Consider the following 27295-nt stretch of genomic DNA (forward strand, 5'->3'; position numbering starts at 1 on the left):
GGCGCCGAGGCTGCTCTGGCTGTGGCCACAGTAGCCACGGCCTGGCCGGGCCACCACCAGCAGCTGAGACAGCTCTGCGTTCTGTCGGGAACGCGAACCGGCCCCGGCGACAGCAGCAGACACAGTGCAGCGCAGCCGGCCTTGAGGGGAGCCGGGGAGCACTGGCGCCCACCGGCCTCAGGCGTCCCCCGCGCACCATGGTAACCAGGCCCCTTTGTGACGTCACTTCCGCCACGCGGTTCCGGAGCCTGCCCCGCGCTAGCCTGTGACACACGCTGTCCTAGCCACCCCCACCTCGGCTTGGTTTTGGCCGGGCCACCGCTGGATTTGAATCCATGTTTATAATGATGAAATCTGGGTAATCAGCATACTCATCACTCAAATATTTGTCATTTCTTTGTGCTGGGAAAATTCAAAATCCTCTCTTTTAGCTATTTGAAATTATCTAATAAATGTGTGCTGACTCTAGCCACCTTACAAAGCTGTAGATCAGTACAAAGAGTTCCTCCTGTCCAGCTGCAACTTTGTATCTGTAACCTCTGCCTTTCCCCTCCTCGCCCTACCCTTCCCAGCCTCTAGTGACCACTAGTCTGCTACTTCTAGGAGATCAACTTTTCCTTTGGCAATTTTTTAAAGGAAATTTTGCGATTTTAATTTCTTTCAGAGGAGCATCCTTCCTTAGATATCTGCCAAGGAACAAAAGTGTTTTCTTTGGACTAACTTTGCCAAAATAGCCGTAGAATGTGGCAACGGGAAGAGGCCTGAGACACTCTGGGCTTCAGCTGGCCCAACGCTTTCTTTATAGGTAATGAAGCAAAGGTCTACAGTAAGTGCACTACTTGTCCAGGGCTGTTTAGCTATTTAGTGGCAGAAGTGTGCTGTATTTCGGGATCTGCTGGATGTCAGTGAAATGCTCTTTGTTTAAAAAACACTTTATTGAGGAATATTTTAGATACCTTGTAATCCACCCATTTCAGGTATGCAATTCAATGAGTTCTAGTAAGTTCATCAAGTTGTGCAGCCATCACCACAAATCAGTTTTAGAACATTTTCACCACACCAATAAGATCTCCTGTACCCATTTATTCTTTTTTTCCCCCAATTTTATTGGTTATGAATATTCACGGGATGCAAGGCTGATTGTCACCGTTCATGCCCAAGCTGTGATGGCCAGATTCATACTGGCCACATGACCGTTACATTTATTGTATCACCTTTATTGACTTTCATATGTTGAACCATCCTTGTATCCCTGGCATGAATCCCACTTCAGGTGCCTGAAACCTCTGCCAAGTTTCTCTTTTTGGTGCCCATAGGAGCCAGCCTGTGCCGCTGGTTCCCATGGAAACAGATCCCTGAGACACACCCTGCCTTGCAGCACGCACAAAGCACTTGCTCGCCCTTTGCCTTTTTTTTTTTTTTTTTTTTTTAGCCAGCCAGTTAGTTCCAACTTTCAGGACCCCAGGGGAATAAAATGAGGACTGTTCCAGAGGGGAGGCAGCTGCCCAGGTGTCTGGCCCAAGCTCCCAGCCCACCCTGCCCCCTGGGGAACGGTGGGGCAAGCCTCAGGTCAGGGCACAGCTCCCCAGGAGCCCCTCGGCCTTTCAAGGCCAGGACAGCCCTGCTCCTTTGGCTCCCAGCACACTTCCAGGAGCAGGGACGCGCTGAGCGTTTTGAGTCTTCACGGTGGACTTGGGAGGAAGGTGTCTTTATCTCACTCTATGGATGATGACAGTGAGACCCAGAAAAGTAAAAGGGTTTGCCCAAGTCACAGGCTAGAAAGTGACAAAGCCGGGACATAAAGCCTGTTCCTTTCATCCCAAAGCGAGCATGGCGGTCAAGATGCACCCCAACCGATGACACACCCATGTTTCATACGTCAGCTTGGAGACTTGCTGATCACGCTGCCCAGGACAGGCCTGGCCTTCCTTACTGTGTGAACTGAAAAGGTAGGACCAGAGAAGTCCACCCCCAAACCAGTGCTGCCCTCTGGAGAGTCACCCTCCCACTGCTCAGAGGTGCTTTCTTCGAAGTTAACAAGCTGTGCAACCAAACAGGTCAGGACGACTGTCCTGCCCACTGGGCCCCCCAGGCCCCGGGGCCTTGGGAACCTCCCACTGCAGCAGCCAACCTGGGGGGTTCCCCTCATGCAACACAGATGTGAACGTTCCTGCCCCCTGCCATGACCACCCCCCCGCCACTGGGTCCTTTCCCAGGCAGGAGGGAATGGGGATCGAGGACGCCTGAGTAGGCTCCTTGCATGGGCCTCAGCGGTGGCCGTGCTGTGGGCACGTGGCCATTAGCAAACTCCCCGAGAGAGTCAGTTTTGCAAGAGTCTCTGGCAGCTATCAGACCCAGAAAAGGGGAGGAAGGTTGCAGGAGTGCCTGCCCTGTTAGCTACGAGCTTGAGCCTGATGGGTTGGAACTGTGCTTTTCCTCCCACGGTGGCAGGAGCCCGAGGGCAGGGCAGTTTGGAAGTGGAAAGGGAAGGAATCGTTTCAAGTCTGGATGAAGGCTGCGTTTCCTTATGTTGCAATTACTGAGCACTTCACACTGGAGGCGGCGGTGATGAGACGCGTTAGCTGACCAGGGTCTTATACTCTCATCCCAGGCAGGGGAGGGGCTTGGCAAGCCCCACCCACAAGTCTTGGGGTCTCCTGGACCTTCCTCATGACCCCCTCCACTCCAGGCCCAAGTTCAATCCCTCCTCCCCAGGACCCCAAGCCGGCAGGTGGAGCTCTTCCGTACCTTTCCCTCAGGCCCTTTCTACCGTTGGGCCTGGCTGAGGGGCAGAGACAGAGAAATTCCCCCTCGGGGTTTGGGCCCTGCCCCACCAAGAGCCCCTGCCTGAGACCAAGGCCCCTCTGGGAGGGGGGTGCGTCTCACCATGCATGTGGTGCCCGCTCTTTAAAGAAGGTCAATAAACACCTGTTGCCCCCCCAAAGCCCTCCTCTGGATGCCACAGAACTCAGGGATGTCACCAGGACACTGAGCCAGCACAGCTGTGGAACTGGAAACCACTTAAAGCAGCTTTATTTGTGTCCACCTCTGGCCCTTGAAACCTCTTCTGCTGGCCAGTCCTCCCACGGCCAGATGGAAACCTGACAGGCCCAGGCTGCTTCTTGGTAGGGAAATACCCGTGGTCTCCACCACTTCACGTCACACAGCACCGCTCGGCTCACGTCCAGGCCCAACAATAAAAAGGGCCTGACGTCATCGTCAAGTCCCCTGCTTTGAAGTGGAGGCCGCTCCTGCTGCCCCGGCCTGGTGGGGTGGGAAGCCTCGGCCGGGCAGCAGGCGTGGTCAGCCTCCAGCTGAACTGTGCTCTGGGCTTGGCGGAGGTTGAAAGCTACACCTCTTTCTCTCATCGGCATCTCCAAGGGTCTTCAGAGCCCGGACATGGTCCCCACTGTCCCCCTGACTAGAATATTTTGTGTGGGCCTCAGAGAACCAAGGAGCCCCTGACGGATAGCGGCAGCCCCACCTTCTCTTGGCCTGCGTCTGTTCACTGCCCAGGCTGCCTCCTGGGACTGGGCCTGTGAGATTCCACGCCGACTCTCTCACACGAGGCCCTCACCTGGGCCGTCGGCCCTCTCCTCAGCTCCGCCATCAAAGCAGCCAGCCTGTCTCTTGCCCTCTAGACTTTGGGGTGGGGGTGGGAGTGAGGCATCAGTCCACTGGATTTCTCCACCTGCGGAGGACACCTCAAAGCCTAAAGCTCTCTTTAAAGCCCTCTTCCTCTGGCTTGATGTGAACGAGGGCATCTCACCTCACCCTCTGGTCTCAGCTCACCTCCCTGATATCCCCACCTCTAACCTCAACACTTGACTCCTTGGTACCCTCGGTGTGGGTGAGGGGTCAGGCCATCTCTTCTCTAAATGCGGCATCAATGTGGGCAGAGGTCAGGGGCTGGGCGGGGTCATCTCACTGCACACACCGGCCTCCCTCCCCACATGGGGCTGTGATCATCAGTGTTTGTACGAGGGTTGGAAGCTAACTGCTCCATGCTTGTCCAGAAAGTGCAAGGAAGGATTTGGGACCATGGAGGAGGGGCCCATGGTGTGGACCAGGCTGGCTGCCAGCTTCCTGGTTTGGTCCCTGGCATTTAGGCTCAGAGAGACAGGGTGCTAGGAGGTAAGATGGGAGGCCCAGAGGGTGGGGAGGGACACTGGCCACCACCACCCAGAGCAGGGCCTCAGGCTGACTCCAGAGAACTCAGTTATGTCCTGAAATGCCACCATCATACATTGACTCCTTTGGGTAAGTGTTGCCTTTGCTCAGCAGCCCACATCCAGTCTCTGCATCCTAGTTTCTCAGCCCTCAGGTAGATAAGCAACAAGTCCTGTCTCTTGGTTGATCCTTGTAAAGCGTTTAACATGCTTCCCCCTTGATACTCATAGCTCGATAAATAAATGTTAACTCACACTGCTTGCCCCTTCGGGTAGCATGGGCAGGCTCTCGCCCACCAGGCGACCCTCTCTTAGCACAACTCGGACAACTGGAGCTGCCCTGGCCAGTCACCTGAGACCTTGGATGCCTTGGCCCATCTGGCATTTGTTTGGCAGAATCTTCCATGGGGCCTTTTGCTGGGTGGCAAGCCTGGAGCGTCTGGCACAACAATTCGAGTTTGCAAATACAAAAGCCACATCTTAAACATCACAAATTAGAACTGTGGTTTGGCAAAATATTTTTGTGCTCCTTTGAGGACCTGAAACTCCAAGAATAGTAGAAAACAGAATGTCTGGGATATTTATATACAGGTTAAGAGTCTCTAATCCAAAAATCCAAACTCCTAAACTTTTTGAGTTCTAACATGACACTCAAAGGAAATGCTCATTGGAGCATTCTGCAAATGTATTCTCCAAATATTCCCAAATCTGAAAACATCCTAAATCCAAAATACTTTCCAAGCATTTTGGATAAGGGGTACTCAACCTGTATTTTCATGGGGAGAAGAGAATGACAAAGTTGACTGTGGGACCGCAGGCCGCCAGAGTCATCAGACAGCCATGTTACACATGGTGTAGACAGCTGGAAGCCAGGAGTCATCTCATGCACGCACCTGTCTCCAGAGGCCTGACGCAATACCTCAGACAATCAAGAGACGAACACTAGAATTTTGATTAGACTCAACACATCCACAGTTCAACTCAATTTAAAATTGCCTCACATACACTTGGTAGCAATAAAACTACAGCCTTTGGAAGATAATCTGCTCCTATCTTTCAGTATTTTCCATGTGGATATTCTTTGTCCCATCAGTGTCACCTCTAGGCCCAAACCCAGAGAAATCTCTGAAGGACACCAGGATGCTCACTGCAGCATTGTGTAGGACAGCACAACCTGGACACAACCTGAGTGTCCACCCGTGGGGCACGGGGTAAATACATGATGGTAAAATCATAATTGATGCCGCTTTAAAAAAGAATGAGACGGTCCTCTCTACCCTGACATGGAAATAGAGGTCTGCAGGTTTCTGGATATCAGAGCAGATTTAAACACAGGTGTTCGGACAGCGTGACGGGACCTGAGCTGAGGGACAGGAAAGTGCAGCCTCAAGACCCAGTGTCATTGCATTTCTCGCTCTCTTTCCCTGGGATCCAGAACCTCCGCCCTCCTTTTAGGCGCACTGGCTGGGGAGAGGCTGTGGCGGGAGCGGGAGCAAGCGGGCAGCGGCTCCAGCCGGGCAGAGGCTGCAGCGGGATCGGGAGCGCGCAGGCAGCGGCTGGAGCAGGGCAGAGGCTGCAGCCAGATCGGGAGAGCGGGGGCAGCGGCTGAGCGGTGCAGAGGCTGCAGCGCGATCGGGAGTGCGCAGGCAGTGGCTGGAGCGGGACAGAGGCTGGAGCGGGAGCAGGAGGGCGCGGGCAACAGCTGGAGCTGGGCAAAGGCGGAGGCGGGAGCGGGAGCGTGAGCCTGGGGGCAGGGGCGGGAGAGGGACAGAGGCTCGAGAGGGGCAGAGGCTGCAGCGGGATCGGGAGCGCCAGGGCAGCGGCTCGAACAGGGCAGAGGCTGCAGCTAGATCTGGAGTGGGCGGGCAGCGGCTCTAGCGGGGCAGAGGCTGCAGCGGGAGCGGGAGGGCGTGGGCAACAGCTGGAGCTGGGCAAAGGCTGCGGTGGGGCGGGAGCAGGAGGGGGTGGGAAACATCTCGAGCTGGGCAAAGACTGCTGTGGGAGCTGGAGCGCTAACGTGCGGGCAGAAGCTGGAGCGGGGCAGAGGCTGAGGCGCGAACGGAACGCGCAGGCAGCGCCTCAAGCGGTGCAGAGCCTGCAGCGCGATCGGGAGCGCGCAGGCAGCGGCTCTAGCGGGGCAGAGGCTGCAGCGGGATCAGGAGCTGGTGGGCAGTGGCTCCAGCCGGGCAGAGCCTGCAGGGGGAGCGGGAACGCACGGGCAGCGGCTCCAGCCGGGCAGAGTCTGCAGCGGGATCGGGAGCGCGCAGGCAGCGGCTCGAGCACGGCAGAGGCTACAGCGAGATCGGGAGCGCGCGGGCAGCGGATCCAGCCGGGCAGAGGCTGGAGCGAGATCGGGAGCGTGCAGGCAGCGGCTCGAGCAGGGCAGAGGCAGCTGCCAGATCGGGAGAGCGGGGGCAGCGGCTGAGCGGTGCAGAGGCTGCAGAGCGATCGGGAGTGCGCAGGCAGCTGCTCAAGCGGGACAGAGGCTGGAGCGGGAGCAGGAGGGCGCGCGCAACAGCTGGAGCTGGGCAAAGGCGGATGCGGGAGCGTGAGCGTGGGGGCAGAGGCGGGAGAGGGGCAGAGGCTCAAGAGGGGCAGAGGCTGCAGCGGGATCAGGAGCGGGTGGGCAGCGGCTCGAGCCGGGCAGAGTCTGCGGGGGGAGCGGGAGCGCGCAGCTAGCGGCTCGAGCGGGGCAGAGGCTGCAGCGGGATCAGGAGCGGGTGGGCAGCGGCTCCAGCCGGGCAGAGGCTGCAGCGGGATCGGGAGCGCGCAGGCAGCGGCTCCAGCCAGGCAGAGGCTGACCAGCGACGGGAGTGCACAGGCAGCTGCTCGAGCGGGACAGAGGCTGGAGCGGGAGCAGGAGGGCGCCGGCAACAGCTGGCGCTGGGCAAAGGCGGAGGCGGGAGAGGGAGCGTGAGCGTGGGGGCAGCGGCGGGAGAGGGGCAGAGGCTCAAGAGGGGCAGAGGCTGCAGCGGGATCGGGAACGCGCAGGCAGCACCTCCAGCGGTGCAGAGCCTGCAGCTCGATCCGGAGCGCGTAGGCAGCGGCTCGAGCCGGGCAGAGCCTTCAGGGGGAGCGGGAGCGCACCGGCAGCGGCTCCAGCCGGGCAGAGGCTGCTGCGAGATCGGGAGCGCGCGGGCAGCGGCTCGAACAGGGCAGAGGCTGCAGCGAGATCGGGAGCGTGCGGGCAGCTGCTCGAGCGGGGCAGAGGCTGCAGCGGGATCGGGACCGCGCGGGCAGTGGCTCCAGCTGGGCCGAGGCTGCTGCTTGTGCGGGAGCGCGCGGGCAGCCGCTCGAGAGAGGCAGAGCCTGCAGCGCGATCCGGAGCGCGTAGGCAGCGGCTCGAGCCGGGCAGAGCCTGCAGGGGGAGCGGGAGCGCACCGGCAGCGGCTCCAGCCGGGCAGAGGCTGCAGCGTGATCGGGAGCGCGCAGGCAGCGGCTCGAACAGGGCAGAGGCTGCTGCGAGATCGGGAGCGCGCGGGCAGCGGCTCGAACAGGGCAGAGGCTGCAGCGAGATCGGGAGCGTGCGGGCAGCGGCTCCAGCAGGGCAAAAGCTGCAGTGGGATCGGAAGCAAGCGGGCAGCAGCCCTAGCGGAGCAGAGACTGGAGCAGGAGCAGGAGGGCGCGGGCAATAGCTGGAGCTGGGCCAAGGCGGAGGCGGGAGCGGGAGAGTGAGCCCACGTGGGGGAAGCTGCTCGAGAGGGCCAGAGGCCCGAGAGGGGCACAGGCTGCAGCGGGATCGGAAGGGCGCGGGCAGCGGCTCAAACAGGGCAGAGGCTGCAGCGGGATCGGGAGCGCCAGGGCAGCGGCTCGAGCCAGGCAGAGGCTGCAGCGCGATCGGGAGCGCAGGGCAGCAGCTCGAACGGGGCAGCGGCTGCAGCGGGGCAGCGGCTGGAAAGGGGCAGAGGCTGGCAAGGGGCAGCGGCTGCCTAGGGAGCGGGAGCTGGCGGCAGCAGCTCCAATGGGCCGACGCTGCAGTGGGATCGGGAGCACGCGGGCAGCGGCTCTAGCGGGGCAGTGGCTGCAGCGGAGCGGGAGCGCTGGAGCGCTGAGGAGGCCGCTGCAGCACTGACGCTCCTCAGGAGCAGCTGGACTCTCCTACCTGCTGCTGCAGGAATCTGTGGCAACACGTTGCTTTGGTGGAAGAACGTGAAGCAAGTTGAGCTTCACAGGGACACTAACTGCAGAAGAAGTGCTTCAGCAGCCACTTCAGATGACTGTGGAGGGTCTTTGATGCTGCACCAAAACTCAACGACAAATACTAGGTTTTTAAAGGCCAAGAAGCTTTAGAGAAGAAAATTTCCAGAAAAATGGCTTTGGTTTGAGGAGAACATCCGTGAACAAAGAAAAACGGAAGCACTCCCCTCAGGACAACCTCGGGATACGTCACTTCACAGACTCGGCTGGAGGTTTTTACCCACATGGGCCCGGGCCTCTTCTTCTGTCTGTCTCTGAATCTGCCTGAGAAAAGATCTGCAGATGGTTATGGCCACTGCCTCATTTCCAGTTTCCAATATTGTGCAAGTTTCTTTATTGGCCAATTCTAATCTGGAAGAAGAGACGGAAGGGAACTGTGGAAAATGTAATTAATTCCCAGCTTAGCTGCACTGACAGAGTACAAAGCACCAGAGTGTAATGCCACATACTGTCTTTTTTCTAAGGCATAAATATGAGACTTACCAAATTATTTTCTAGATGAGAAATATCAAAGAATTTTCTAGAGAATTTCCCCTATTTTACAAAAAAAAATTTTTTTTTGCAAAAAATGAGAAGAAAATCTCATTTATTTTGTTAATGCATACCACCCATATAGGCGCTATACAGTTGAATGATTTTTTTTTTCCCCAAGGATTAAAGTTCTTAACGTTGCGGTCACATGGAAATCATCCTTAATTTTAACCTAAAGATTGACTGGTGCATATCCTTCAGATATTTCAAGCAAAAATTAGCAGTAATGTATTATTTTTATCATCAGAAAAACGTTAACTGTCAATTACACACACACATGCATAAATATATAATACACACATCTCCATGTACGGCGGCACTTCAAAAAGCTCAGGGAAGATTCATATTATCTTTCAATTCTATTTTTCCACAAACATTTTGAAGTTCTCAGATACCCATACATGCAGGATGTTATGTGGCTTTTTACCTGTATACAGTGCTCACTGTTTTCTATTCATAAAAAATTTAAATTAGAACCATAGAAGCATCATTATACCCTCCTTACAGGTTTCTTTCTAGATAGTCAAGGTCTATGAAACACATAAACACTGGTTAATAATATGCTTCATCTTCTTATCATATCTTCTCACCACAGACTTTTTCATTGCAGTATGGACAGAGGCTTAGAGTTCATGTTTTAAGAGCATAAAAATATCCATCGACAGCAAGGTTTTATAAATAGAGGGTCTTGAAGGGTCTTAGATCCACAATTTCTTCTGGTAATTTTAAAAGATTATTATTATTTTTAATGGACACCTAATAACTGTACATATTTATGGGGTACATTGTGATTTTTTTAATTAAAAACCTAGCTGATTTTATTATTATTATCAATACCAAACAAGTCTTGAAATCAATGAAAATTTAATTAAGCATAAAGTTACTTTCACATGTGTCTACCACCGTAGTAAATACAGTTCTTAGCATAAAGACACAGCCCTTGGAGTTTAAAACATCCCCAACTGCAAGATTACCTAAATAAATTTCCCATTATTGTTTATGTAATAGTGGGTTAGTTAATCAAATTAAAATAATTATACAATCTAGGATAAAATAAAATGGAAATAATTTACTCATGAAATTCATATTTAAATCATCTTTATTTACAAAATAGTATCCTGAGAATTATAATTCCATTAAGCTTCAATTTGAGCAAAAAATGTAGTTACTTAAACTGAAAATGAAAGATAAGTCAAAACGATTTATGAAGAGAGACCAAAAATATCATCAGGTTTCTTGCTGTGCTTCTGGATTTCAGGAGCAGGCTCATTTGAGCACGGAATCGACCCTGAAGGGAACTCACCCCTACTTTCAGAATGTGGGGGTGGAGGTGAAAATCCAGCTCCTAGAGGAACATAAGGAGGAAATCCCCTCAGTGAATAGACATTTCTCATTGCAAATGGAGGTGGTGGCTGCACAGAGAAATCCCTTGGTAGAAAATAATTTTGAGGAGCTCCATACATGCTTCCTGGAGGAGGTGGAGGAAAAGGAGGTTCTCTTCTCATGAATGGACCCCTCCTATCCACTGGAAACAATGGACCTCTGATTGCAGGAAAAGGTGGAGGAGCAAAGCCAGGGCCACTTGCTTCCCTTTCAGCAGGCACAGATGAATGAGGCACATTGACATTACCAAGGTCGTCTTTGGTTTCATTTCTACTGGATTCCATTTGTGAGGGCTTTGGCCCATCCACTTTATCCAAAGAAGGCAGATTGAAACTTCTGAGTTCTGCTGGGCCAGACGGTCCACCAGGATCAGGATCAAATCCGTCTTGCCTTCGTGGAAGAAGAGCTGGATCAGAACATGGGTGGCCTGGTGGAGGAATCATCATCCTTCGGTGTTGTTCCCACGGAGGTGACAGGAACCCAGATGGAGGTGGTGGCTGCACAGGGAAATCCCTTGGTAGATAATAATTTTGAGGAGCTCCATACATGCTTCCTGGAGGAGGTGGAGGAAAAGGAGGTTCTCTTCTCATGAATGGACCCCTCCTATCCACTGGAAACAATGGACCTCTGATTGCAGGAAAAGGTGGAGGAGCAAAGCCAGGGCCACTTGCTTCCCTTTCAGCAGGCACAGATGAATGAGGCACATTGACATTACCAAGGTCGTCTTTGGTATCATTTCTGCTGGATTCCATTTGTGAAGGCTTTGGCCCATCCACTTTATCCAAAGAAGGCAGATTGAAACTTTTGAGTTCTGCTGGGCCAGACGGTCCACCAGGATCAGGATCAAATCCGTCTTGCCTTCGTGGAAGAAGAGCTGGATCAGAACATGGGTGGCCTGGTGGAGGGATCCTCATCCTCCGGTGCTGTTCCCACGGAGGTGACAGGAACCCAGAAGGTGCTCCATGAGAATCGGTTAACCTATCACAGCCCAATTCTCCTCTTTCATTGGTCATCTGGTGATCCAGAGTATTCTCTGGGCCTCTTGAGCCTCTTCCTCCTCCTCGCCCTGGAGTCAAAGGTGCGAGTCTGAGTGGAGAGAGAAAAGCTCTCGTTTCGGATGAAGGTCGACCCACTGGTGAGGCACCACATGGGGAATGCTCTCCGCCAAATGCTGTCTTTGGAACATCAACTACATAAGGATCTTTTTTGAAAAGTTCAAATTTAAACTCTTTTTCAGCTAATTTTTGTCTCTTGGAAACATTTACTTTCCTTAAATACCTGAGGTGTCTTTCAGCAGTCTCAGCTGCCACCCAGCTGCCACGCGCTTCTTTCTCATAGGAAGTCATCTGCCCTTGATAAGAACGAACGCTTCTCTCCAATTCTTCTTCCGCATCTCTGGCTCTCCTTCTGTAGGTCTCCAGTTCCTCAGCTGCATGGCTCACCTTCTCTTCTACTTTGGAAAGTTTCTCCTCCTTCTCTAACCGGTCCTTTTCCTCTGCTATTAACTTCCTGTGGAGATTCATTCCATTTTCTTGATACAGTTCAGTCATTACTTTAAGTTTCTGCTGAAGCTTCTGATTTTCACTTTCCAACTGTGTGTTTTCTGACTGTAAAGATGCTTGTTCAGTCTGGAGATTTGTAATATGCTCTATAAGCTCTTCCTTTGTTTTATCTACTTCAGACAACTCAGTGTAAATTTGGTTTCTTTCTCCTTCTAGGGTTTTGAAAGAAGCATTTAACTTAGCAGCGTGAATCAGTTTCTTCAAAGCTCCTTTTGGCAGATCATCTAAGCGAGCACCCTTTTGTGATTCACTCTTCATCTCCAATTCCAAGTCATCAGCCATCATGTCTTCTCCAAGCACAGCAGCCCAGTCTGTCATCTTGAGCAAGCGTTCAGCCAGAGACTGGATGTGATTTTCTTTATCACTCAGAACTCGTTCTGCCTGGACTTTGGAGTTTTCAAATAGTATTTTCTGTTTATTAAGTTCACTCACTTGTTCTTTCAATACTTCCGCTTCTTGTAAAAGCTGTTTCTGGCTTTCCTGAAGTTGGGAATTTTCATTCAAGGCGTCTTTTATTGCCACCTTCAGACGTTCTTCATTCATTTGAAATATTTTGCAGATTAGTTTGGCTTCAGCTACTTGTGACTGGATGGATTTCGATTCATCTTCTAGGGACTGTATCCTCTTTGAAATGTCCGCCATCAATTCATCTTGCTCACAATGTTTAGATTTCTGTTCCTTTAATTCTTTGGCTAGAAAGACTATTTCATCCTCAAGTTTAGATTTGGAGCTGCTCAGCTTTTCATAGGTTGCCTCCAAGCTTTGTGCTTCTGTTGACCCCTTCTCAAAGCTGGCATCCTTCACAGCTGACTCCAAGCCTTCATACTCCTCTTGAACAACGCAAAGTTTGTCAAGTAGTTTACATTTTTCTTCAATTAGTCCAGAAAGCTTTTCAGCAAGCTTTTTCTCTCTTCTTACATAAAGCCGGCTTCTCACCGATCGAACACTTCTCCACAAAAACAAGAGAATCAACAATCCAGTAAGAGCCGCACATGTCACCAGTTCCCACGGAAAACCAGGGCCCGGTCTCAGGTCTTCAGGCAATGCTGCCACAGTCCTGCACAGCTTTCCCAGGACCAGCCCCAAGTACGGCTGAGGGGCAGCCCCGGGCACCTCCATGGCGCCGAGGCTGCTCCGGCTGTGGCCACAGTAGCCACGGCCTGGCCGGGCCACCACCAGCAGCTGAGACAGCTCTGCGTTCTGTCGGGAACGCGAACCGGCCCCGGCGACAGCAGCAGACACAGTGCAGCGCAGCCGGCCTTGAGGGGAGCCGGGGAGCACTGGCGCCCACCGGCCTCAGGCGTCCCCCGCGCACCATGGTAACCAGGCCCCTTTGTGACGTCACTTCCGCCACGCGGTTCCGGAGCCTGCCCCGCGCTAGCCTGTGACACACGCTGTCCTAGCCACCCCCACCTCGGCTTGGTTTTGGCCGGGCCACCGCTGGATTTGAATCCATGTTTATAATGATGAAATCTGGGTAATCAGCATACTCATCACTCAAATATTTGTCATTTCTTTGTGCTGGGAAAATTCAAAATCCTCTCTTTTAGCTATTTGAAATTATCTAATAAATGTGTGCTGACTCTAGCCACCTTACAAAGCTGTAGATCAGTACAAAGAGTTCCTCCTGTCCAGCTGCAACTTTGTATCTGTAACCTCTGCCTTTCCCCTCCTCGCCCTACCCTTCCCAGCCTCTAGTGACCACTAGTCTGCTACTTCTAGGAGATCAACTTTTCCTTTGGCAATTTTTTAAAGGAAATTTTGCGATTTTAATTTCTTTCAGAGGAGCATCCTTCCTTAGATATCTGCCAAGGAACAAAAGTGTTTTCTTTGGACTAACTTTGCCAAAATAGCCGTAGAATGTGGCAACGGGAAGAGGCCTGAGACACTCTGGGCTTCAGCTGGCCCAACGCTTTCTTTATAGGTAATGAAGCAAAGGTCTACAGTAAGTGCACTACTTGTCCAGGGCTGTTTAGCTATTTAGTGGCAGAAGTGTGCTGTATTTCGGGATCTGCTGGATGTCAGTGAAATGCTCTTTGTTTAAAAAACACTTTATTGAGGAATATTTTAGATACCTTGTAATCCACCCATTTCAGGTATGCAATTCAATGAGTTCTAGTAAGTTCATCAAGATGTGCAGCCATCACCACAAATCAGTTTTAGAACATTTTCACCACACCAATAAGATCTCCTGTACCCATTTATTCTTTTTTTCCCCCAATTTTATTGGTTATGAATATTCACGGGATGCAAGGCTGATTGTCACCGTTCATGCCCAAGCTGTGATGGCCAGATTCATACTGGCCACATGACCGTTACATTTATTGTATCACCTTTATTGACTTTCATATGTTGAACCATCCTTGTATCCCTGGCATGAATCCCACTTCAGGTGCCTGAAACCTCTGCCAAGTTTCTCTTTTTGGTGCCCATAGGAGCCAGCCTGTGCCGCTGGTTCCCATGGAAACAGATCCCTGAGACACACCCTGCCTTGCAGCACGCACAAAGCACTTGCTCGCCCTTTGCCTTTTTTTTTTTTTTTTTTTAGCCAGCCAGTTAGTTCCAACTTTCAGGACCCCAGGGGAATAAAATGAGGACTGTTCCAGAGGGGAGGCAGCTGCCCAGGTGTCTGGCCCAAGCTCCCAGCCCACCCTGCCCCCTGGGGAACGGTGGGGCAAGCCTCAGGTCAGGGCACAGCTCCCCAGGAGCCCCTCGGCCTTTCAAGGCCAGGACAGCCCTGCTCCTTTGGCTCCCAGCACACTTCCAGGAGCAGGGACGCGCTGAGCGTTTTGAGTCTTCACGGTGGACTTGGGAGGAAGGTGTCTTTATCTCACTCTATGGATGATGACAGTGAGACCCAGAAAAGTAAAAGGGTTTGCCCAAGTCACAGGCTAGAAAGTGACAAAGCCGGGACATAAAGCCTGTTCCTTTCATCCCAAAGCGAGCATGGCGGTCAAGATGCACCCCAACCGATGACACACCCATGTTTCATACGTCAGCTTGGAGACTTGCTGATCACGCTGCCCAGGACAGGCCTGGCCTTCCTTACTGTGTGAACTGAAAAGGTAGGACCAGAGAAGTCCACCCCCAAACCAGTGCTGCCCTCTGGAGAGTCACCCTCCCACTGCTCAGAGGTGCTTTCTTCGAAGTTAACAAGCTGTGCAACCAAACAGGTCAGGACGACTGCCCTGCCCACTGGGCCCCCCAGGCCCCGGGGCCTTGGGAACCTCCCACTGCAGCAGCCAACCTGGGGGGTTCCCCTCATGCAACACAGATGTGAACGTTCCTGCCCCCTGCCATGACCACCCCCCTGCCACTGGGTCCTTTCCCAGGCAGGAGGGAATGGGGATCGAGGACGCCTGAGTAGGCTCCTTGCATGGGCCTCAGCGGTGGCCGTGCTGTGGGCACGTGGCCATTAGCAAACTCCCCGAGAGAGTCAGTTTTGCAAGAGTCTCTGGCAGCTATCAGACCCAGAAAAGGGGAGGAAGGTTGCAGGAGTGCCTGCCCTGTTAGCTACGAGCTTGAGCCTGATGGGTTGGAACTGTGCTTTTCCTCCCACGGTGGCAGGAGCCCGAGGGCAGGGCAGTTTGGAAGTGGAAAGGGAAGGAATCGTTTCAAGTCTGGATGAAGGCTGCGTTTCCTTATGTTGCAATTACTGAGCACTTCACACTGGAGGCGGCGGTGATGAGACGCGTTAGCTGACCAGGGTCTTATACTCTCATCCCAGGCAGGGGAGGGGCTTGGCAAGCCCCACCCACAAGTCTTGGGGTCTCCTGGACCTTCCTCATGACCCCCTCCACTCCAGGCCCAAGTTCAATCCCTCCTCCCCAGGACCCCAAGCCGGCAGGTGGAGCTCTTCCGTACCTTTCCCTCAGGCCCTTTCTACCGTTGGGCCTGGCTGAGGGGCAGAGACAGAGAAATTCCCCCTCGGGGTTTGGGCCCTGCCCCACCAAGAGCCCCTGCCTGAGACCAAGGCCCCTCTGGGAGGGGGGTGCGTCTCACCATGCATGTGGTGCCCGCTCTTTAAAGAAGGTCAATAAACACCTGTTGCCCCCCCAAAGCCCTCCTCTGGATGCCACAGAACTCAGGGATGTCACCAGGACACTGAGCCAGCACAGCTGTGGAACTGGAAACCACTTAAAGCAGCTTTATTTGTGTCCACCTCTGGCCCTTGAAACCTCTTCTGCTGGCCAGTCCTCCCACGGCCAGATGGAAACCTGACAGGCCCAGGCTGCTTCTTGGTAGGGAAATACCCGTGGTCTCCACCACTTCACGTCACACAGCACCGCTCGGCTCACGTCCAGGCCCAACAATAAAAAGGGCCTGATGTCATCGTCAAGTCCCCTGCTTTGAAGTGGAGGCCGCTCCTGCTGCCCCGGCCTGGTGGGGTGGGAAGCCTCGGCCGGGCAGCAGGCGTGGTCAGCCTCCAGCTGAACTGTGCTCTGGGCTTGGCGGAGGTTGAAAGCTACACCTCTTTCTCTCATCGGCATCTCCAAGGGTCTTCAGAGCCCGGACATGGTCCCCACTGTCCCCCTGACTAGAATATTTTGTGTGGGCCTCAGAGAACCAAGGAGCCCCTGACGGATAGCGGCAGCCCCACCTTCTCTTGGCCTGCGTCTGTTCACTGCCCAGGCTGCCTCCTGGGACTGGGCCTGTGAGATTCCACGCCGACTCTCTCACACGAGGCCCTCACCTGGGCCGTCGGCCCTCTCCTCAGCTCCGCCATCAAAGCAGCCAGCCTGTCTCTTGCCCTCTAGACTTTGGGGTGGGGGTGGGAGTGAGGCATCAGTCCACTGGATTTCTCCACCTGCGGAGGACACCTCAAAGCCTAAAGCTCTCTTTAAAGCCCTCTTCCTCTGGCTTGATGTGAACGAGGGCATCTCACCTCACCCTCTGGTCTCAGCTCACCTCCCTGATATCCCCGCCTCTAACCTCAACACTTGACTCCTTGGTACCCTCGGTGTGGGTGAGGGGTCAGGCCATCTCTTCTCTAAATGCGGCATCAATGTGGGCAGAGGTCAGGGGCTGGGCGGGGTCATCTCACTGCACACACCGGCCTCCCTCCCCACATGGGGCTGTGATCATCAGTGTTTGTACGAGGGTTGGAAGCTAACTGCTCCATGCTTGTCCAGAAAGTGCAAGGAAGGATTTGGGACCATGGAGGAGGGGCCCATGGTGTGGACCAGGCTGGCTGCCAGCTTCCTGGTTTGGTCCCTGGCATTTAGGCTCAGAGAGACAGGGTGCTAGGAGGTAAGATGGGAGGCCCAGAGGGTGGGGAGGGACACTGGCCACCACCACCCAGAGCAGGGCCTCAGGCTGACTCCAGAGAACTCAGTTATGTCCTGAAATGCCACCATCATACATTGACTCCTTTGGGTAAGTGTTGCCTTTGCTCAGCAGCCCACATCCAGTCTCTGCATCCTAGTTTCTCAGCCCTCAGGTAGATAAGCAACAAGTCCTGTCTCTTGGTTGATCCTTGTAAAGCGTTTAACATGCTTCCCCCTTGATACTCATAGCTCGATAAATAAATGTTAACTCACACTGCTTGCCCCTTCGGGTAGCATGGGCAGGCTCTCGCCCACCAGGCGACCCTCTCTTAGCACAACTCGGACAACTGGAGCTGCCCTGGCCAGTCACCTGAGACCTTGGATGCCTTGGCCCATCTGGCATTTGTTTGGCAGAATCTTCCATGGGGCCTTTTGCTGGGTGGCAAGCCTGGAGCGTCTGGCACAACAATTCGAGTTTGCAAATACAAAAGCCACATCTTAAACATCACAAATTAGAACTGTGGTTTGGCAAAATATTTTTGTGCTCCTTTGAGGACCTGAAACTCCAAGAATAGTAGAAAACAGAATGTCTGGGATATTTATATACAGGTTAAGAGTCTCTAATCCAAAAATCCAAACTCCTAAACTTTTTGAGTTCTAACATGACACTCAAAGGAAATGCTCATTGGAGCATTCTGCAAATGTATTCTCCAAATATTCCCAAATCTGAAAACATCCTAAATCCAAAATACTTTCCAAGCATTTTGGATAAGGGGTACTCAACCTGTATTTTCATGGGGAGAAGAGAATGACAAAGTTGACTGTGGGACCGCAGGCCGCCAGAGTCATCAGACAGCCATGTTACACATGGTGTAGACAGCTGGAAGCCAGGAGTCATCTCATGCACGCACCTGTCTCCAGAGGCCTGACGCAATACCTCAGACAATCAAGAGACGAACACTAGAATTTTGATTAGACTCAACACATCCACAGTTCAACTCAATTTAAAATTGCCTCACATACACTTGGTAGCAATAAAACTACAGCCTTTGGAAGATAATCTGCTCCTATCTTTCAGTATTTTCCATGTGGATATTCTTTGTCCCATCAGTGTCACCTCTAGGCCCAAACCCAGAGAAATCTCTGAAGGACACCAGGATGCTCACTGCAGCATTGTGTAGGACAGCACAACCTGGACACAACCTGAGTGTCCACCCGTGGGGCACGGGGTAAATACATGATGGTAAAATCATAATTGATGCCGCTTTAAAAAAGAATGAGACGGTCCTCTCTACCCTGACATGGAAATAGAGGTCTGCAGGTTTCTGGATATCAGAGCAGATTTAAACACAGGTGTTCGGACAGCGTGACGGGACCTGAGCTGAGGGACAGGAAAGTGCAGCCTCAAGACCCAGTGTCATTGCATTTCTCGCTCTCTTTCCCTGGGATCCAGAACCTCCGCCCTCCTTTTAGGCGCACTGGCTGGGGAGAGGCTGTGGCGGGAGCGGGAGCAAGCGGGCAGCGGCTCCAGCCGGGCAGAGGCTGCAGCGGGATCGGGAGCGCGCAGGCAGCGGCTGGAGCAGGGCAGAGGCTGCAGCCAGATCGGGAGAGCGGGGGCAGCGGCTGAGCGGTGCAGAGGCTGCAGCGCGATCGGGAGTGCGCAGGCAGTGGCTGGAGCGGGACAGAGGCTGGAGCGGGAGCAGGAGGGCGCGGGCAACAGCTGGAGCTGGGCAAAGGCGGAGGCGGGAGCGGGAGCGTGAGCCTGGGGGCAGCGGCGGGAGAGGGACAGAGGCTCGAGAGGGGCAGAGGCTGCAGCGGGATCGGGAGCGCCAGGGCAGCGGCTCGAACAGGGCAGAGGCTGCAGCTAGATCTGGAGTGGGCGGGCAGCGGCTCTAGCGGGGCAGAGGCTGCAGCGGGAGCGGGAGGGCGTGGGCAACAGCTGGAGCTGGGCAAAGGCTGCGGTGGGGCGGGAGCAGGAGGGGGTGGGAAACATCTCGAGCTGGGCAAAGACTGCTGTGGGAGCTGGAGCGCTAACGTGCGGGCAGAAGCTGGAGCGGGGCAGAGGCTGAGGCGCGAACGGAACGCGCAGGCAGCGCCTCAAGCGGTGCAGAGCCTGCAGCGCGATCGGGAGCGCGCAGGCAGCGGCTCTAGCGGGGCAGAGGCTGCAGCGGGATCAGGAGCTGGTGGGCAGTGGCTCCAGCCGGGCAGAGCCTGCAGGGGGAGCGGGAACGCACGGGCAGCGGCTCCAGCCGGGCAGAGTCTGCAGCGGGATCGGGAGCGCGCAGGCAGCGGCTCGAGCACGGCAGAGGCTACAGCGAGATCGGGAGCGCGCGGGCAGCGGATCCAGCCGGGCAGAGGCTGGAGCGAGATCGGGAGCGTGCAGGCAGCGGCTCGAGCAGGGCAGAGGCAGCTGCCAGATCGGGAGAGCGGGGGCAGCGGCTGAGCGGTGCAGAGGCTGCAGAGCGATCGGGAGTGCGCAGGCAGCTGCTCAAGCGGGACAGAGGCTGGAGCGGGAGCAGGAGGGCGCGCGCAACAGCTGGAGCTGGGCAAAGGCGGATGCGGGAGCGTGAGCGTGGGGGCAGAGGCGGGAGAGGGGCAGAGGCTCAAGAGGGGCAGAGGCTGCAGCGGGATCAGGAGCGGGTGGGCAGCGGCTCGAGCCGGGCAGAGTCTGCGGGGGGAGCGGGAGCGCGCAGCTAGCGGCTCGAGCGGGGCAGAGGCTGCAGCGGGATCAGGAGCGGGTGGGCAGCGGCTCGAGCCGGGCAGAGCTTGCGGGGGGAGCGGGAGCGCGCAGCCAGCGGCTCGAGCGGGGCAGAGGCTGCAGCGGGATCAGGAGCGGGTGGGCAGCGGCTCCAGCCGGGCAGAGGCTGCAGCGGGATCGGGAGCGCGCAGGCAGCGGCTCCAGCCAGGCAGAGGCTGACCAGCGACGGGAGTGCACAGGCAGCTGCTCGAGCGGGACAGAGGCTGGAGCGGGAGCAGGAGGGCGCCGGCAACAGCTGGCGCTGGGCAAAGGCGGAGGCGGGAGAGGGAGCGTGAGCGTGGGGGCAGCGGCGGGAGAGGGGCAGAGGCTCAAGAGGGGCAGAGGCTGCAGCGGGATCGGGAACGCGCAGGCAGCACCTCCAGCGGTGCAGAGCCTGCAGCTCGATCCGGAGCGCGTAGGCAGCGGCTCGAGCCGGGCAGAGCCTTCAGGGGGAGCGGGAGCGCACCGGCAGCGGCTCCAGCCGGGTAGAGGCTGCAGCGGGATCGGGAGCGCGCAGGCAGCGGCTCGAGCAGGGCAGAGGCTGCTGCGAGATCGGGAGCGCGCGGGCAGCGGCTCGAACAGGGCAGAGGCTGCAGCGAGATCGGGAGCGTGCGTGCAGCTGCTCGAGCGGGGCAGAGGCTGCAGCGGGATCGGGACCGCGCGGGCAGTGGCTCCAGCTGGGCCGAGGCTGCTGCTTGTGCGGGAGCGCGCGGGCAGCCGCTCGAGAGAGGCAGAGCCTGCAGCGCGATCCGGAGCGCGTAGGCAGCGGCTCGAGCCGGGCAGAGCCTGCAGGGGGAGCGGGAGCGCACCGGCAGCGGCTCCAGCCGGGCAGAGGCTGCAGCGTGATCGGGAGCGCGCAGGCAGCGGCTCGAACAGGGCAGAAGCTGCTGCGAGATCGGGAGCGCGCGGGCAGCGGCTCGAACAGGGCAGAGGCTGCAGCGAGATCGGGAGCGTGCGGGCAGCAGCTCCAGCAGGGCAAAAGCTGCAGTGGGATCGGAAGCAAGCGGGCAGCAGCCCTAGCGGAGCAGAGACTGGAGCAGGAGCAGGAGGGCGCGGGCAATAGCTGGAGCTGGGCCAAGGCGGAGGCGGGAGCGGGAGAGTGAGCCCACGTGGGGGAAGCTGCTCGAGAGGGCCAGAGGCCCGAGAGGGGCACAGGCTGCAGCGGGATCGGAAGGGCGCGGGCAGCGGCTCAAACAGGGCAGAGGCTGCAGCGGGATCGGGAGCGCCAGGGCAGCGGCTCGAGCCAGGCAGAGGCTGCAGCGCGATCGGGAGCGCAGGGCAGCAGCTCGAACGGGGCAGCGGCTGCAGCGGGGCAGCGGCTGGAAAGGGGCAGAGGCTGGCAAGGGGCAGCGGCTGCCTAGGGAGCGGGAGCTGGCGGCAGCAGCTCCAATGGGCCGACGCTGCAGTGGGATCGGGAGCACGCGGGCAGCGGCTCTAGCGGGGCAGTGGCTGCAGCGGAGCGGGAGCGCTGGAGCGCTGAGGAGGCCGCTGCAGCGCTGACGCTCCTCAGGAGCAGCTGGACTCTCCTACCTGCTGCTGCAGGAATCTGTGGCAACACGTTGCTTTGGTGGAAGAACGTGAAGCAAGTTGAGCTTCACAGGGACACTAACTGCAGAAGAAGTGCTTCAGCAGCCACTTCAGATGACTGTGGAGGGTCTTTGATGCTGCACCAAAACTCAACGACAAATACTAGGTTTTTAAAGGCCAAGAAGCTTTAGAGAAGAAAATTTCCAGAAAAATGGCTTTGGTTTGAGGAGAACATCCGTGAACAAAGAAAAACGGAAGCACTCCCCTCAGGACAACCTCGGGATACGTCACTTCACAGACTCGGCTGGAGGTTTTTACCCACATGGGCCCGGGCCTCTTCTTCTGTCTGTCTCTGAATCTGCCTGAGAAAAGATCTGCAGATGGTTATGGCCACTGCCTCATTTCCAGTTTCCAATATTGTGCAAGTTTCTTTATTGGCCAATTCTAATCTGGAAGAAGAGACGGAAGGGAACTGTGGAAAATGTAATTAATTCCCAGCTTAGCTGCACTGACAGAGTACAAAGCACCAGAGTGTAATGCCACATACTGTCTTTTTTCTAAGGCATAAATATGAGACTTACCAAATTATTTTCTAGATGAGAAATATCAAAGAATTTTCTAGAGAATTTCCCCTATTTTACAAAAAAAAATTTTTTTTTGCAAAAAATGAGAAGAAAATCTCATTTATTTTGTTAATGCATACCACCCATATAGGCGCTATACAGTTGAATGATTTTTTTTTTCCCCAAGGATTAAAGTTCTTAACGTTGCGGTCACATGGAAATCATCCTTAATTTTAACCTAAAGATTGACTGGTGCATATCCTTCAGATATTTCAAGCAAAAATTAGCAGTAATGTATTATTTTTATCATCAGAAAAACGTTAACTGTCAATTACACACACACATGCATAAATATATAATACACACATCTCCATGTACGGCGGCACTTCAAAAAGCTCAGGGAAGATTCATATTATCTTTCAATTCTATTTTTCCACAAACATTTTGAAGTTCTCAGATACCCATACATGCAGGATGTTATGTGGCTTTTTACCTGTATACAGTGCTCACTGTTTTCTATTCATAAAAAATTTAAATTAGAACCATAGAAGCATCATTATACCCTCCTTACAGGTTTCTTTCTAGATAGTCAAGGTCTATGAAACACATAAACACTGGTTAATAATATGCTTCATCTTCTTATCATATCTTCTCACCACAGACTTTTTCATTGCAGTATGGACAGAGGCTTAGAGTTCATGTTTTAAGAGCATAAAAATATCCATCGACAGCAAGGTTTTATAAATAGAGGGTCTTGAAGGGTCTTAGATCCACAATTTCTTCTGGTAATTTTAAAAGATTATTATTATTTTTAACGGACACCTAATAACTGTACATATTTATGGGGTACATTGTGATTTTTAAAATTAAAAACCTAGCTGATTTTATTATTATTATCAATACCAAACAAGTCTTGAAATCAATGAAAATTTAATTAAGCATAAAGTTACTTTCACATGTGTCTACCACCGTAGTAAATACAGTTCTTGGCATAAAGACACAGCCCTTGGAGTTTAAAACATCCCCAACTGCAAGATTACCTAAATAAATTTCCCATTATTGTTTATGTAATAGTGGGTTAGTTAATCAAATTAAAATAATTATACAATCTAGGATAAAATAAAATGGAAATAATTTACTCATGAAATTCATATTTAAATCATCTTTATTTACAAAATAGTATCCTGAGAATTATAATTCCATTAAGCTTCAATTTGAGCAAAAAATGTAGTTACTTAAACTGAAAATGAAAGATAAGTCAAAACGATTTATGAAGAGAGACCAAAAATATCATCAGGTTTCTTGCTGTGCTTCTGGATTTCAGGAGCAGGCTCATTTGAGCACGGAATCGACCCTGAAGGGAACTCACCCCTACTTTCAGAATGTGGGGGTGGAGGTGAAAATCCAGCTCCTAGAGGAACATAAGGAGGAAATCCCCTCAGTGAATAGACATTTCTCATTGCAAATGGAGGTGGTGGCTGCACAGAGAAATCCCTTGGTAGAAAATAATTTTGAGGAGCTCCATACATGCTTCCTGGAGGAGGTGGAGGAAAAGGAGGTTCTCTTCTCATGAATGGACCCCTCCTATCCACTGGAAACAATGGACCTCTGATTGCAGGAAAAGGTGGAGGAGCAAAGCCAGGGCCACTTGCTTCCCTTTCAGCAGGCACAGATGAATGAGGCACATTGACATTACCAAGGTCATCTTTGGTATCATTTCTGCTGGATTCCGTTTGTGAGGGCTTTGGCCCATCCACTTTATCCAAAGAAGGCAGATTGAAACTTCTGAGTTCTGCTGGGCCAGACGGTCCACCAGGATCAGCATCAAATCCGTCTTGCCTTCGTGGAAGAAGAGCTGGATCAGAACATGGGTGGCCTGGTGGAGGAATCATCATCCTTCGGTGTTGTTCCCACGGAGGTGACAGGAACCCAGATGGAGGTGGTGGCTGCACAGGGAAATCCCTTGGTAGATAATAATTTTGAGGAGCTCCATACATGCTTCCTGGAGGAGGTGGAGGAAAAGGAGGTTCTCTTCTCATGAATGGACCCCTCCTATCCACTGGAAACAATGGACCTCTGATTGCAGGAAAAGGTGGAGGAGCAAAGCCAGGGCCACTTGCTTCCCTTTCAGCAGGCACAGATGAATGAGGCACATTGACATTACCAAGGTCGTCTTTGGTATCATTTCTGCTGGATTCCATTTGTGAAGGCTTTGGCCCATCCACTTTATCCAAAGAAGGCAGATTGAAACTTTTGAGTTCTGCTGGGCCAGACGGTCCACCAGGATCAGGATCAAATCCGTCTTGCCTTCGTGGAAGAAGAGCTGGATCAGAACATGGGTGGCCTGGTGGAGGGATCCTCATCCTCCGGTGCTGTTCCCACGGAGGTGACAGGAACCCAGAAGGTGCTCCATGAGAATCGGTTAACCTATCACAGCCCAATTCTCCTCTTTCATTGGTCATCTGGTGATCCAGAGTATTCTCTGGGCCTCTTGAGCCTCTTCCTCCTCCTCGCCCTGGAGTCAAAGGTGCGAGTCTGAGTGGAGAGAGAAAAGCTCTCGTTTCGGATGAAGGTCGACCCACTGGTGAGGCACCACATGGGGAATGCTCTCCGCCAAATGCTGTCTTTGGAACATCAACTACATAAGGATCTTTTTTGAAAAGTTCAAATTTAAACTCTTTTTCAGCTAATTTTTGTCTCTTGGAAACATTTACTTTCCTTAAATACCTGAGGTGTCTTTCAGCAGTCTCAGCTGCCACCCAGCTGCCACGCGCTTCTTTCTCATAGGAAGTCATCTGCCCTTGATAAGAACGAACGCTTCTCTCCAATTCTTCTTCCGCATCTCTGGCTCTCCTTCTGTAGGTCTCCAGTTCCTCAGCTGCATGGCTCACCTTCTCTTCTACTTTGGAAAGTTTCTCCTCCTTCTCTAACCGGTCCTTTTCCTCTGCTATTAACTTCCTGTGGAGATTCATTCCATTTTCTTGATACAGTTCAGTCATTACTTTAAGTTTCTGCTGAAGCTTCTGATTTTCACTTTCCAACTGTGTGTTTTCTGACTGTAAAGATGCTTGTTCAGTCTGGAGATTTGTAATATGCTCTATAAGCTCTTCCTTTGTTTTATCTACTTCAGACAACTCAGTGTAAATTTGGTTTCTTTCTCCTTCTAGGGTTTTGAAAGAAGCATTTAACTTAGCAGCGTGAATCAGTTTCTTCAAAGCTCCTTTTGGCAGATCATCTAAGCGAGCACCCTTTTGTGATTCACTCTTCATCTCCAATTCCAAGTCATCAGCCATCATGTCTTCTCCAAGCACAGCAGCCCAGTCTGTCATCTTGAGCAAGCGTTCAGCCAGAGACTGGATGTGATTTTCTTTATCACTCAGAACTCGTTCTGCCTGGACTTTGGAGTTTTCAAATAGTATTTTCTGTTTATTAAGTTCACTCACTTGTTCTTTCAATACTTCCGCTTCTTGTAAAAGCTGTTTCTGGCTTTCCTGAAGTTGGGAATTTTCATTCAAGGCGTCTTTTATTGCCACCTTCAGACGTTCTTCATTCATTTGAAATATTTTGCAGATTAGTTTGGCTTCAGCTACTTGTGACTGGATGGATTTCGATTCATCTTCTAGGGACTGTATCCTCTTTGAAATGTCCGCCATCAATTCATCTTGCTCACAATGTTTAGATTTCTGTTCCTTTAATTCTTTGGCTAGAAAGACTATTTCATCCTCAAGTTTAGATTTGGAGCTGCTCAGCTTTTCATAGGTTGCCTCCAAGCTTTGTGCTTCTGTTGACCCCTTCTCAAAGCTGGCATCCTTCACAGCTGACTCCAAGCCTTCATACTCCTCTTGAACAACGCAAAGTTTGTCAAGTAGTTTACATTTTTCTTCAATTAGTCCAGAAAGCTTTTCAGCAAGCTTTTTCTCTCTTCTTACATAAAGCCGGCTTCTCACCGATCGAACACTTCTCCACAAAAACAAGAGAATCAACAATCCAGTAAGAGCCGCACATGTCACCAGTTCCCACGGAAAACCAGGGCCCGGTCTCAGGTCTTCAGGCAATGCTGCCACAGTCCTGCACAGCTTTCCCAGGACCAGCCCCAAGTACGGCTGAGGGGCAGCCCCGGGCACCTCCATGGCGCCGAGGCTGCTCCGGCTGTGGCCACAGTAGCCACGGCCTGGCCGGGCCACCACCAGCAGCTGAGACAGCTCTGCGTTCTGTCGGGAACGCGAACCGGCCCCGGCGACAGCAGCAGACACAGTGCAGCGCAGCCGGCCTTGAGGGGAGCCGGGGAGCACTGGCGCCCACCGGCCTCAGGCGTCCCCCACGCACCATGGTAACCAGGCCCCTTTGTGACGTCACTTCCGCCACGCGGTTCCGGAGCCTGCCCCGCGCTAGCCTGTGACACACGCTGTCCTAGCCACCCCCACCTCGGCTTGGTTTTGGCCGGGCCACCGCTGGATTTGAATCCATGTTTATAATGATGAAATCTGGGTAATCAGCATACTCATCACTCAAATATTTGTCATTTCTTTGTGCTGGGAAAATTCAAAATCCTCTCTTTTAGCTATTTGAAATTATCTAATAAATGTGTGCTGACTCTAGCCACCTTACAAAGCTGTAGATCAGTACAAAGAGTTCCTCCTGTCCAGCTGCAACTTTGTATCTGTAACCTCTGCCTTTCCCCTCCTCGCCCTACCCTTCCCAGCCTCTAGTGACCACTAGTCTGCTACTTCTAGGAGATCAACTTTTCCTTTGGCAATTTTTTAAAGGAAATTTTGCGATTTTAATTTCTTTCAGAGGAGCATCCTTCCTTAGATATCTGCCAAGGAACAAAAGTGTTTTCTTTGGACTAACTTTGCCAAAATAGCCGTAGAATGTGGCAACGGGAAGAGGCCTGAGACACTCTGGGCTTCAGCTGGCCCAACGCTTTCTTTATAGGTAATGAAGCAAAGGTCTACAGTAAGTGCACTACTTGTCCAGGGCTGTTTAGCTATTTAGTGGCAGAAGTGTGCTGTATTTCGGGATCTGCTGGATGTCAGTGAAATGCTCTTTGTTTAAAAAACACTTTATTGAGGAATATTTTAGATACCTTGTAATCCACCCATTTCAGGTATGCAATTCAATGAGTTCTAGTAAGTTCATCAAGTTGTGCAGCCATCACCACAAATCAGTTTTAGAACATTTTCACCACACCAATAAGATCTCCTGTACCCATTTATTCTTTTTTTCCCCCAATTTTATTGGTTATGAATATTCACGGGATGCAAGGCTGATTGTCACCGTTCATGCCCAAGCTGTGATGGCCAGATTCATACTGACCACATGACCGTTACATTTATTGTATCACCTTTATTGACTTTCA

General features: G+C 52.9%; 2 protein-coding genes across 2 annotated transcripts; both read right to left on the reverse strand.

Moving 5' to 3' along the window:
• Window positions 1-10789: 10789 nt before the first annotated feature.
• Window positions 10790-12961, reverse strand: LOC134362708 (melanoma inhibitory activity protein 2-like; the record flags this gene model as incomplete). The annotated part of the gene is made up of 1 exon (XM_063077915.1): window positions 10790-12961. A coding segment is annotated over exon 1 (2172 nt), but the record flags the coding sequence as incomplete, so codon positions are not given.
• Window positions 12962-23229: 10268 nt separating this feature from the next.
• Window positions 23230-26066, reverse strand: LOC134362672 (melanoma inhibitory activity protein 2-like). Its single transcript, XM_063077846.1, is given in 3 exon segments — window positions 23230-23255; window positions 23258-23414; window positions 23889-26066. Coding segments are annotated over 3 exon segments (2361 nt in total).
• Between the last annotated feature and the right edge of the window lie 1229 nt (window positions 26067-27295).

The sequence above is a fragment of the Cynocephalus volans genome, chromosome 14 (genome assembly GCF_027409185.1).
Source record: "Cynocephalus volans isolate mCynVol1 chromosome 14, mCynVol1.pri, whole genome shotgun sequence".
Taxonomy (NCBI): Eukaryota; Metazoa; Chordata; class Mammalia; order Dermoptera; family Cynocephalidae; genus Cynocephalus; species Cynocephalus volans.